Here is a 13,770-nt window from a genome sequence, read left to right on the forward strand (position 1 = left end):
AGACACTAGACAACTGATGTGTTGTATTTGCAGTAAAAATCAAAAAGCTTGACAAGAGGCATCTGCTAGTGAGGTACTTTAATAAAGTAGCTATCACCAAGCCCTATACCACATGTCTGTCTAGAGTGTCCAATCATGCTGATGGAATAGAAGCACATGACCCTCTACTCACACTTTCTTGAATGAAATTTCTCAGAAAAGAAGATCTGCAGATTGAGTATGAGACAGATCACACAAAGAAACAGACAGCACAAAACTTTAAAAGCTAACTACAATAATGCAATCCTCTGAATCTGATGATCTTTACCAATGATTTATAGATAGAGTGCTCTCAGTGTGTGATTGATGCAGAATGAGCTATATGCTGAGATAATGAACATCATCTAATCTTCACAGAAAACCTGCTAATGAATAAAGCAGAGATCTTTTATACAGAGACAATGACAGCTCTGCAGAATCTAAAGAAAGTTATTACCTCTTCTCAGATGAAGTTTGCTAGCAATGTCTACATTTGCCTAGACAATTTGATGATAGCATAAGTCCTTGAATCTGTGTCAAACACCTTTAGCCAGCAGATCTTTGTACAGTTTCTGAAAGTTATAAAGATCTGACAGAGCAGAGATAGACTCTCATTGATCACTCAGAGCAGAGTGATCATTAGATGAGTCTCAGATCACATAGATGTGACTGATAATAAAAAGACAGATCTTGAAGTCAAAGCAGTCACAGCACAGACAGCAAGTGCAAGCATGATATCTCAATCTAACAGCATAGACACTCTAGCTTATATAAAGTGGCATACTATGGAACAAATCACATAGGTCTTTGAGAACTACTGAGTCAAAAATTGATACAAACACTATATGAAGCTGGAGATCTCACTAAAGAGAGTCTCAACAGAGATAAAACTTTCACACTTCACATTAGAAAAGCTCTATGCTGTCTGATCAGATCATGAAGACTTCACAGTCTATCACAGTCATCTTAAGCATGAAGATGCAGAGTGCTACTGTCAGTGTGATCATAGCAAAATCTCTAAACATTTCTACTATTGCACTCTTGTAAGAAAAGTAGCAAAGTGATGCTGATCTATCTACAATCTTCATGAGACACTGACAATCTTGCATGAGACTCTAGAATTCAATAACTGACTAAGAGAAACAGTCTTCTATCAGAATATCTGTTCAATGTGCTGTTGTGCATCTTCAGATCAGATTTCACAGATCATTCTCTTCTCTGTCTTGCTTCTGTTCTTCTCATCATCTTCTTCTTCTTTCTCTCTTTTCTCTTCTTTCTTTTCTTTCTTGTCTTTTTCTCTATCTGCCTCTCCTATCTCTCTTTCACAAATCTAAAATCTCTCAAAACCTCTGCTCTATGGCAACTGACTCATGGGCTCTGCTGGTGCAGCAATATATAATCCTTTGCCTCATTTGTAAGATAGCTACTAGATAGATAGTCATCTACAGATGCAGCTCTACCTGCCCTATAGTTCAACACAGACTCTACTAGATCACATGCTTATAAGGCACGTGGACTAATCAGGTGTTAAATAAAAACATATACACACACACACACACAATTAACGCGATTTCATTAGTGTATATTATAAGTGATATTATTGACTAAATGAAGTAATATTGTGTACTTTTTGATATTAGTGTATTATAATAAGCTAAGCCTAATTAGATTATATATATTCTTCAGCTCTGCCAACATCATAAAATTCCTTTTAGCATCTAGTTTTCAAGCAAAGAGCTATATTCTTATATGCTGAGCGCTTAAATCTTGATCTAGAAGCTTGTCTACCCTTCTGCTGACCTAGCTTTTACATATATTAATATCAGACACAAATTGTAGACTTTGGTAGTGAAATTTATTGATAAATAAATATTAAAATTGATTACTCATAGAGTAAATAATTATAAACCTTTAAATTAAATTCAAAGAGTTGCTAATAGAGCTTCTCACAGAAGCTTATATGAGTAGAAAGTCTACAGATCCTCTGCTGCTTCATATATATATACTGAAGTCTTTACATGTTAACAACAACAGCATTAATAATTCAATAAAAATGTGAAGATATTAAAATGAATAAACTAAGTATTAAAAGAAAGCGTGAGAAGCTCTATAACTAAGGCTGTAAAAGAGTAGATATATAGATACTGCAAGTGCTATGGAGAGAAGAGAATAGTGATGAATGAAATGTATATGTAGAATTGAATAGTAGTTAGTCACTGAATCACTCAAAGAAACTTTGAGAATTTAGAATATTTATATATATGAATGAATAGCAATAGATTTTATCTCTAATCTTTCATGAAATGGGAAATTAGTAATATAGTAATCTGAATCTTCATAAAGTGCTGATACTAAAGAACTAAATTTTAAAATGATGCTAATTCTCTAAAAAATATTGATTTTAAAGTACTTTGATAAGCAGTATGAAGATAAGTACTTTAGTAAGTGAGTGTAAGAACTTAGAAAATCTGATTCTAAAATAGTTTGATAAACAGTATGATAAGTAGTGTGAGAACAAGAAGCTAGTATAGAGAGTTTTAATATCACAGTTACCCCCTCTTTCATAGATACTGATCTTGGCAGCTCTGAAAAATAATTGATTTTAAATATAGAGATATGAGTGTGAAGTGTTTGTTGATATAGAGGATAACACTTATGATGCTTATTTAGTAATTTTAAGGGACTGATTGTGTAAAATAATTGTTATGAGAGTATTTATTATTATAAGAATAAAGAGAGAAGATATTTTTTACTTTTTAAACTTTTCTTCTTTTACAATTTCACAATTAGAATCATTATAGATTCTTTGCAATTGCTGCTGTCTCTAATCTTGAAACTTTTCTTATTTCTTTCTTGTATCTGTCAATATGACAGAATCAATTCCTGCACTCTTTGATCTTTGAGTAAGCTCTTCTGTTTTTTAATGTGTTTGATATCATCATATGTATGATGATAGGTTGACAGATCTATTGAGTCATAGCTTATGATTGTTTGATCATATGACTGACTTTGTATTAAAGATATCTCTATGAGTGATGCTTGCTCAAGCTGAGTAGTTTATCTGTGATATGTGATTATTTCTACTGTGAAAAATACTGTAGTCTTTGCTGCCTTGCACATAAGTCATGTATTTGAATGAGTATAGTGTGTATTTAGCTTCTTTACTTATTGTGATGACTAATAATTATTTATTTAGCTTCCTCTGTCTTCTGAGTTGAGTCAGCTACTTGCTTTTCAGAATTTTCTATTCTTTACAGAGCAAGTGAAATCAATAAAGATCTTATATTATTGAGTCAAGCTACTGCATCTGATAGCAGTATTGATAGCTTTTTCTCATGCTATTCATTCAGTGAAAGCTCATACTGCTGTTTTAATTGATGTTGCTTATTGTGCTCAGCATTGAATTGAGACTACAAGTATGCTGATAGTGTTCTCTGAAAATGAAAAGTGAGAAAATATGAAGAAAGAAGTTGTGTGTGAGATGAAAAACTCTGAGTTGACTGAGAAGAAAAATATTAAACTTGAAAAGAAAAGAATTATTATTTCTGAATAGTATATAATAACTATAATGATTATAAATAGAAATTAAATCAGAGAGAACTAAAGATATACATCTGAGTTATTAACTTGTTTAGATAATAATAAAATAAATTTTTTCTGAAGACTTATTAATTTTTAATGCCTTGCTTGCTTCATTAAAACCACATAAAAAAAAAAACTCATTTGAGAAAAAGTAGTGAAAATAGTGCATGCATGAGAAAGAATTATTGCTTAATACACTTTTCAGAGTGAGTCTAACATGCTTGTCACTGTGATTTCTGTTGTTTAAAAATATTAAATATCTTAGTTTTTTAAATATTTTTAAGAGATTTTTATATATTATCTAAAGATTTATAGTTTATTCAGTATATATAGTATCATTCTTTACTTTAATATTTTTCTTTCTTTAATATCTTCTCAACTTGAAATTCTTCTTCATTATTCACTAGCTATGGTACTGGGGGTGAAATACTATTATTTCTCATTTTATAAGACTTAAACAGTGAGATATGAATGACAGAGTAAATATTGCACATTGAGTATAAAAGAGAGAGTTTATATATTTATATATTTCAAGATTCAATAATTTGAAAAGAGTTAATAAATTTATGATTTAATTTTCTAGTAATGTAAAGCATGTAGAAATTTTTTTTATTGAGAAGCACTCAGTCTATTACATAGAAGTACTTTACACTGTGTTTGAAGTTATAGTATATTTTTTGCATAATATTAATCTTCTTCAGCTGTTTTTAAATCTTTTTCTGTATTACTTATATTTTTTTATCCTGATTGATTACCTCAATTAAGCTTGAATAGAGTGAATTACTGATATTTATCTAAAGGGCAAATCTGTAGCTGAGAAGTGCATAAGTTGAAACTTCATTAATTGAGCTATGTCATAAATTGTTATAGATGAATTGCATTAAAGATAGTCATCTATCTCAGTTATCTTGATAAAAATTTATGAAGCATTGAAGATAATACTTTAGTATCTGATTCTGATATTTAGTTTGATCATCTGTCTGTGAATGAAAAACTATAAATAGCCTTCATTTGATCTCAAATAGATAGTAGAGAGTTGATCAATATTCACTTGTGAAAAGAGCTCTTCTATTTAAAATATAATTTTTAAGGATATTAAAAATTCTATAAGCATAAGTATAGATAATGATTGCAAGACGTTCTATAGTAATATCTTTTGTATATAGAATGTATATAGTATATTTGATTAATATATCAACTAAGATAAGAATTATATCATAAATATTATTTAGCCAGGTGATAACTGAAAGGCCAGTGATGAAGTTCATAGTAATAATTTATTATAAATTAATTGATGTTAGAATTGAGCCAAGTTTATCATACTGTTTATGATGGTGTGCTTTTTCCCTTTGGCAAGTATTATAAATATGAACATGTTTAGTGATATCCCAGATAAGACTATATCAATAGTACTTACTTTGAACATACTCAATAGATCATTTTATGTCAAAATGATTCTTTTATGAGTTATAATAATTGATGTAGATTATATCTTTGATTAGTACTTATTGCAGTAAAACATAAACTCTATTATTTATCTGAATTAAAATATTTTTTGAGATGATTCAGAATATATTATTATTCAAGATTATATCTTTATCTCTTATCTTCTGCTTCTTTGCTATTGCAAAGAAGTATGAGTCCTGTGCTTTAATAAGAAAAAAAGTGAGAGATTCTGATATATCTATATATATTGATTCAATGACTGTAGAAATAATAATCAGCAATCTGAGAATATCTCAATCTTTAAGATGTATATTTGAAACTAAACTTCTCTCTCTTAGAGATTTTTTAGTCAGCATATTAAATAATTTTAATAAATATAATGTGAGCTTGTAAGTGAGCATCTGATGCAGTAATAAGAGAGAATTTACACTCAGAGTGAGATTTGAGAGAGATTTAGAGCTTAGAGTATTGAGATTAAGAGATTTCACACAGAGTTTATACTCTTAATCATAGACTCAAATGCAGTTAATAAAAATTATAACTTTTTTATAAGAGTTAAATTTTTAACTTTATTTGATACTGTGATAAAGCTTCTATTGCTAGATAAAAAGTATGATCTCATTATAAAAACAGTTAATGTAATTTATATTATGAATGAGTTAATCAGTTGAGTTTTATTTATTTGAGCAGTTTTACAAAATAAAGTTATATATTGACAGTGCTTCTATTCATCTAGATAGATATTAATTCAGTGTTTTAGTTGTCATGAAATACTGATGATAGATATGATCAAAATAGATAAAAATTGATTATTGACTCTTTTTCATATAAGAATATCAATTATTGAAATATGCAATAATTGCAAGAAGTTTTTTATAATGAGTATCATATTATATTTCTATATATAAAAGTTTATAAGATCAGAATGCAATTAAGTATCATTAATCATTATCTTATTTTTGAGATATAATAACAGTTATTACTACTGTAAAGATATTAGATTCAATTTGAGTTTCTCAGCTTAAGTCAAAATAAGTAAGTAAAGAAGTCTGCATAAAGTGTTCTTTTAGATTGTCAAAGTTATGTTGAGTGTCTTTTGTTCATATGAACTGTGATTTTTATCTCTTCTTCTTTGAGATCTTTATAAGATCAAAGAGATGCTTTGTGATTTTGAAGCAGTTTTCAATAAAATGATAATAGAAGTTTGCAAATCTTAAGAAAGTCTGAACTTTCTTAATATTAGTTGAGACTGATCATTTTATAATAATTATCACTTAATCTGATTTTATTTCAATACTCTGAGATTCAACAATAGATCTCAGAAAGAAAATTTTATTTTTGACAAACTCACACTTAGTGTGTTTTGCAAATAGATTCACACAATCTAGATATTCAAGTATTTTTTATATATACATCTTATGCTCATTCATTGAGTTTGAATAGATAAAAATATTATCTAGATAAATCATACAGCATATGTCAAGAAAATCTACTAGAATATAGTTTATATAGATTTGAAGAATAGCAAAAGTATTTGTAAGCTCAAAAGATATAATATTATACTCAAAGTGATCATATCATATTTGAAATACTGTTTTTCATATATCGCTGTACTGAATATATATTTTGTAATAAGTATCTCTAAGATCAATCTTGAAGAAGACTTATACTTCAAAGAATATATCTAGCATCTCATTCACAAAAGATAATAAATATCTGTTTTTAATTATGAGATAATTTAAATTTTTATAGTCTATACAAAGTCATAGATCTTTATTCTTCTTTAGAATAAAGAGAATGAAAGCATCTGCAGAGCTTTGAGAAGAAGATATTCAGTCTCTCTCCAGTACACTATTCAAATAGTCCTGAAAAGTTTTTAGCTCCGTTTCAAAGAGATTATAAATAGATATGAATGAGAATCTGACTTCTTTTTCAAGGTTAATTGAGTACTTTGTATCAGGTACAAATGCACTAAATGTACCTTCATCAGAGAAAAGATGTACATATAATCAGACATAGTCAGACAAGTTATTGATGAAAGCTGTATTTACAAATAAGCTAACTTCTGACAGCATTGAGATTTTAGAGAAAGATTTAAGAGCCTGTAAGATTGAGGCAGGTACTATTATAAGTATATAGTCAGAAGTATTAGTAAATAATTCATTAGCAGCATCTGTTACACTCAGAGCTATCTTTTGATTATTTGATATTTAATGAAAATAGAATTCTTTATTCTTTCAATCAATAAGAGAATTAAACTATTTGAATTAGAAAAATTCTAGTATCATATTATAGTCTAAAAGTTTAATAATATAAAAAGAGTGAAGTTCTCTGACTATAGTTTTCTTGTTATCTGAAACTTCTATTTCTAAATTGATAATTTCAAATAAGTGTATTTAATGATCATTAAATTCCTCTATTTTGTATAATATGTACTCTGTTAATTGCAATTTATATGATTTGACTCAGAATTTACTGATAAAACTTACCTGAGCTTTAAAATCTATAAAAGTGAGAATTGACATGACTTCTATAAGTGTTGAAATTTAGACAAAAAGAAAAAAGAATAAACTTAGTGATTGCTGACTTTTAAGTATGTTAAGAGTTATTATTGTAGTATAAATAACACTTTTTATTCATTTTATACCTTTTTTAAATTTAATTTAAAAAAAAACTTTAATAAAGACTTTGAAGTTGAGAATTTATCTTCAATGAGCTTGTTCTTCTGAGTCTTACAGTCTGTATTGAAGTGTGTGAAGCTTCAATAAATATCATATTAAATGTTAGAGTGCTTTTTGCATTTTTAGCTTTTTTTTTTTTAGCATTATTGATATATTATTATGTAAATCTTTTCTATGAGTAGTGTTTTTTTCTTGTATAGTTGCACTTACTAATATGATAAGTTTTGAAATATTGCTCTTTACAATAGTCAGTTTTATGATGAAAGTATTGTAGAAGAGATCTCACAGCTTAACTATATATCTCTTAAATTCTGTATAAAGAAAGAGTAAAATCTTGTCAGATAGATGTATCTTTTACTGATGATCACTATATTTCTCAAGAATATAATTCTCAATTGACTAAAGAGTGAAAACAAAGTCATAAATGATTTACTCTTCAGATTGTCTCAATGTCTGATATTTCAACTCTTAGTTCTAGCTTGTCTTGTGTGAGTTAATGGTATTAGCATAAATCCAGTTATAGAATTCATTTCAGGTAATTAATATCTTCAGTTTGATGTAGTATTGTTGTCATTTCTATTGTAGCTTAGTATAAAAATGTATTACTGCTTTAAGAATTTTGTGTTCATTATCATTCTCAAAGTAATATCTTTAATAGGCATAAAAGACAGTACTTGAAGAGATAAAATCTTCTAGTTCCTTGAGACTTTTTATCTTAAACTCATTTAAGAGTTTTTGAATTAGTGCAGGATAAGGCTTGAAAGGAGTGAGATTGATACTAATAGTATAATCTGTTGACTCTGCTTCATGCTGCTTGCTCTTAAAGATTTGAAGTTCTGTACTAAATATATTAACTTATTATTATAGTTTGAGAATTTTTTTATATATCTTTTACTGTTATTGCTCTTGTTGAACTATCTGAATTTCTTTATCAACTGATATAATAGAGGCTTTAGTGTTTCTTTCTGAAGTCAGACTTGGTGATTATTCATAAAAAGTTTCTTCTACATATACTTTTTCATTAAATGTTATGTATAGAGTATTAGCTCATAGATTATATTTTGAACTCATTATTATAGACTTAATAAGCAACCTCTATTAGAGTGGTTAGAAATTATGAGAATACAAAGATGAATGAACTAAGTATCAAAAGAAAGCATAAGAAGCTCTATAACTAAGATTATAAGAGAGTAGATATATAGACACTGTTAGTACTATAAAAGGAAGAGAATAGTGATGAATAAAATATATATATAAAATTGAATAGTAGCTAATCACTGAATTTTTTGAAGGAATTTTGAGAATTTAAAATGTTTATATATATAAATAAGTAGCAATAGATTTTATTTTTAATCTTTTATGAAATAAGAATTTAGTAATACAGTGATTTGAATTTTCATGAAGTGCTGATTCTATTTCTCAAAAAGTGCTAATGCTAAAGAACTGATCTTTGAGAAATACTGATCTGTGCTGATTCTGAATATTGAATTTTAAGATGATACTGATTCTCTAGAAGATGCTGATTTTAAAGTGCTTTAATAAGCAGTATGATAAGCTGTGTGAGAACAAGAAGCTAGTATAGAGAGCTTTGATATCATATAAATTATATATTATTTATAATCATTTATAAAATATATATATTAATTATTTATTAACTACTTATTAATTATTTATTAATTACTTATTAACTATTTATTAATTACTTATTAATTATTTATTAACTAATTATCAATCATTTATCAATTTTGTCCTATTTAATTATATAAATATAAAAATAAAATTTTTATTTAATAAATAATATAGTTTAAAGTATATAATAAAAGTATTATTAAGTTATTTAAAGTATTTATTAATAATTTCAAAATATTTATAGTTTAGAAATAAAAAATATAAGAATATTTTTAATTATTCTTTTAAAATAAGCTATATATCAATATTAATATAAATTTATTAATTTTATTTTCTTTTTACCTTTTTTTAATTCTTTTGAATACTACTTACATTCTTCTTATTCCGTTTTGCAGTGAAAACATCTTAGAAATAAGCTGTTATGGCGCAGCTGCTTGTATTTGGATTAAGATTGATCCGCCCCGCTACGCTCTAAAGGTTGATCCATTCTGACGTCAACCATATTCAGAGCACATGTTGATCCGATCCGATCCCCAACCAACTTCATATATTTGGCTGCTCATTCATTCTTCATTCTAATCCCCAGTTTAGTATTCTCGTCGCAGCTGCCTAGTTAGATAGATGAATTGAAGCTGTTGTCTTGTTATCATCCTGACTTTATTTGAGCCATGATATGAGCTAGCTTAACTAAGTGATTTCTTTAGTTAGAATAGTTTTGCTTGTGTAAGAATTATGTGATTGGTAAATGATATACAATGTATTGTGAGAGGTCAGGTCTGGCTAGGATGGGTCAGGTCACGTGGAGAGGTGAGCGAAGCCTTTAAGTGAGGTCGACTCATCTACATCTGTCAACGCAGTTAACCAGTTACTTGAAGATGTATGACACTTGACAAAAAGATGACGATGATCGCTTCAACGGCTGAACAATAATAGCTGTCTATGTGAAACTCCGCCAAGTCACAGACAGATATGCATGGGTAAACAAACACCATCCTGCTTATTACCAATTCATGGGACATGCGTTTCACTGGATTAGATTAAAACCAATAGACAACCAATTGCAATAGTGGCCTTCGGTTCAAAACCCTGCTGCCTTTCTCGATTCTGTATCCATCCATGGCCATGGTATAAGAAGCAGAGTGGTTCCTCTCCAAAAATAATGGCGTTAACCTGGGCATGAAGGTTTAAGTTATTCTTGAGTTCTCTCTACTAACTAGTTATTGCATGTGGAACTCTAACCTGCACCTCAATAGGAAATATCATACTCCATGGGGTTGGGGGATATTGCTGCAACACCCCTGGAATGTTCTTTAATTGGTATTAAATGGACACCTGCCACATTTGAGTGGATGGTTCATTTTCTACTTCGACCATTTCAAGGGTCGAGATATAAAATGTGCCTGACTGTCCGAAGATATTTCTCATCCTGCACACGAAAAGCTCCGTCTCTTGCTTTACACATTAGTGGGGGCTCTCAAGAGATGGTCAAGTGCATTTCGCTTTAAGTGTGGTGGAAAATATTACACATACGATTCAAGGATGTGATTCATGCGCATCGTATGATGCATATCTGATTATCTGTGACTTCATGGTGTGAACTTGCTTCATCTTCGTTTGGGTGATAAGTGCGAAAACTACCTCCAGTGCAGACAAGTCTACAGAAGATTTCATCCCGGTTCCCATTATATCAACTAGGGATAGTTCTTCCGTATTCTAGAACTATTGCCTGATTCACCAACATACGACACCCTTAGATCATATTCTGCGGTGTTTAGCTCGAAACGCCAAAGACAAGGAAATTATCGCCGTCGGGCTGGGCCAAGGACAATCCTTAAGACATAGTTTTACCTATCTGTGTAATCTTACGGGCACTCTCGGGGCCCTGACAACGTGGGACTCGGAGAAAGAAAAAAGGGTTTCGAGGTATTACCAGTGAGTGTTAGAACCAAACAAATTTGCACCATCCACTATACAGAGCAGTCTTTAGCAAGTATAGGTTCTATCAAGGACAGAAAACCTAGAGGGTCTCAATATCTTGCTAACATTCCTCTGATCTTCATTATGCTTTTACTTTCATCATTAAGAGCGATACAGTACTTGGATTGTTCCTTATTGCAAAGTGTTTTGAGTGGAATCCTTCTAGTTGTCCATTATCTCTACTTGAAAGGAAGTTTGTTGTCTCTATACTTAATGCACAAGAAATTATACTACTTCTTCATGAGGCAGTTTATGTATACCGTTTGCCGATTGATAAAACTATGAACAAAAGTAAGCAACTCCCAAAAGTTCTTTTAATTTATGTTTCTATGTTCTAACAAAAATATTATACCATAGGCAAAACTGCATAGCAATATATAGCCTCTAGTACGGAGTATATGCCAAATTCTGGAACATGGGAAAGGGAAATGATGACAAGAAATTACCTTGAGAAATAAACATCATGGAGAGTAAATGGAGGCAAAGGAAGCCTGAAAGGGTTTTAAAAAAAAATAATGGATCCTTCAAAGAGCATCTAGATATCAAATCGCGAACGCTCCCATTTTTTTTTTTAGATCCAAACCAAACTTAAAATAAAACAAGTATTATAAATAAATAGCCAGCGAGGTCCTAGCCATATAGTCCCAAGATTAAAAACAGGCAACAGTGAAGGAGAAAAAAAGTAAAAGAAAAACGAGGCCGTTTTATATATGATATGGCCATTCGACTAAATAAGTAGCCAGATCAAAATTAAGCCCATTTCCCCAATAAGGCCATCAGCGCCGCGCCCAAGCAGAGCAGAGCAAACGCTGCCAGCACTGTTCTAATCGAGGCACGCCGCATGGTGGTGCTAAACATAAACTCATGAGCCATCAGTTCCACCAAGGCAGTGTAGATCAGGATGCCAGCTGATATCGAATCGAACACGCCATTTACGATCAGAGATGTCTGGCTCTCAGGGGGGTAAGTCTCGTGGATACCCAGGCCAATTGCAATGGCGATAGGGGTGGACAGGCCGAAGGCGATGGCGAGGATGTAAGGGGTAAGGCGTTTGGAGCCCGGCCAGGGGACAGTGGCGAGACGGGCACCCAGTCCCAGGCCTTCGAAGGTCTGATGGAAAACGAGCACGATGTAGAGGGTTATGAATTCTTTGCCGGCTACGGCGAGGGTGAGGCCGATGAAGACGGAGTGGAAGATTATGCCGAATTCGAGAATGAAGATGGATGTCAATTGCGCGCTGTAGTCTTCGACGAGGGCCATATGGCCGTGGGGGCGATCTGGCGGACTGTGGTTTTTGGAGTCTGCGGCTGTTTTCCCCACGAGGGAATGGCAGTTCTTTTTAGAAACTGCGTCGGTATGGTGGTGTCGCACATGTCCTAGGTGGTCCTCACCCGGCATATGGGTGTTTACATCAGAGTTCACGGAATCATGGTCATTGGTATGGTTATGGGTATGGGTTGGGGCAAGGATTTTGCCGTTACTATGGCCATGGTCGTGGCTATGTCCGTGGCCCAGATCCCAGGCACCGTTTTCAAGTTCCTTGGCAATATCTGCTTCGCCAAAACGTGCATATCGCATCGCCATGAGCTCAATGAAAAAGAGTAAAACAATAGTCATAAGCATGACACCCTCGACCCAGGGATATTCGGTAACAGGGCCAGTAAGACATGGATTGGAGAGAGCTTCATGGGCTGGGGCGAGGAGATGGATGAAAGCTGTGGCCACAATCACCCCGGAACCGAAGTACTTCGCAACAAAAAAGGCCCAGGGCGGAACATCCACACGCCGTCCTTTGCTAGCGTTTGCGCGGCGAGGACGAGCCCAAACGGGGAACAAGGCACCGATAGAAGATCCGATTAGAATGACGAACACAGCGGATAGTCGCAGATTTAGATGGCCATCATACTCATTGCCAGTGGCACAAGCGCCTGGAGAATTCGTCTGTTCATCGCGGCGGACGAGCAGGGTTGTGAGGCGGGAGGAGGTACCCAGCATCGCGGATGAACACGAACGGCAATGGAGCGGCACGGCGGTGGGAAGAAGTTAGTATAAATCTGGATCTGTATATTGACTGTTGGAAACCGAAGCTGCCGTTGACAATGACCGATTGAAGATCGAGATCAGATACCCAAGCTGGCAAATTTGCTGAGGCGTAGATAGGTATGATTGGGCACAGTTAGGTCAGGCAATTAGGAGGAACGTTGAACAATAATCCAGAAAAAGAAGCAGCAAGGGAGGGCCAGAGATTCGCATTCGCAGTCACGTTTTCCAAGACAAATAAAGAAAAACGTTTCGCTTGATACGAGATGAGAAAGAAGTGAGGCAGGGGGGCAGGGAGGCAGGGTGAGTTCAATGCAAAATTCAGACTATGACCAAGGTATAGATAGATATAATATATATGCACAGGTGCAGAATATGTATATATGAATATATATAA

General features: G+C 32.2%; 1 protein-coding gene across 1 annotated transcript; it reads right to left on the reverse strand.

The window, feature by feature from the left end:
• Positions 1-12,083: 12,083 nt before the first annotated feature.
• On the reverse strand, positions 12,084-13,328 carry PAAG_08727 (zinc-regulated transporter 1; the record flags this gene model as incomplete). Its single annotated transcript, XM_002789326.2, has 1 exon — positions 12,084-13,328. The coding sequence occupies one exon, from the start codon at positions 13,326-13,328 to the stop codon at positions 12,084-12,086; it is 1,245 nt and encodes a 414-aa protein (XP_002789372.1).
• Between the last annotated feature and the right edge of the window lie 442 nt (positions 13,329-13,770).

Source organism: Paracoccidioides lutzii (genome assembly GCF_000150705.2).
Source record: "Paracoccidioides lutzii Pb01 unplaced genomic scaffold supercont2.44, whole genome shotgun sequence".
Taxonomy (NCBI): Eukaryota; Fungi; Ascomycota; class Eurotiomycetes; order Onygenales; family Ajellomycetaceae; genus Paracoccidioides; species Paracoccidioides lutzii.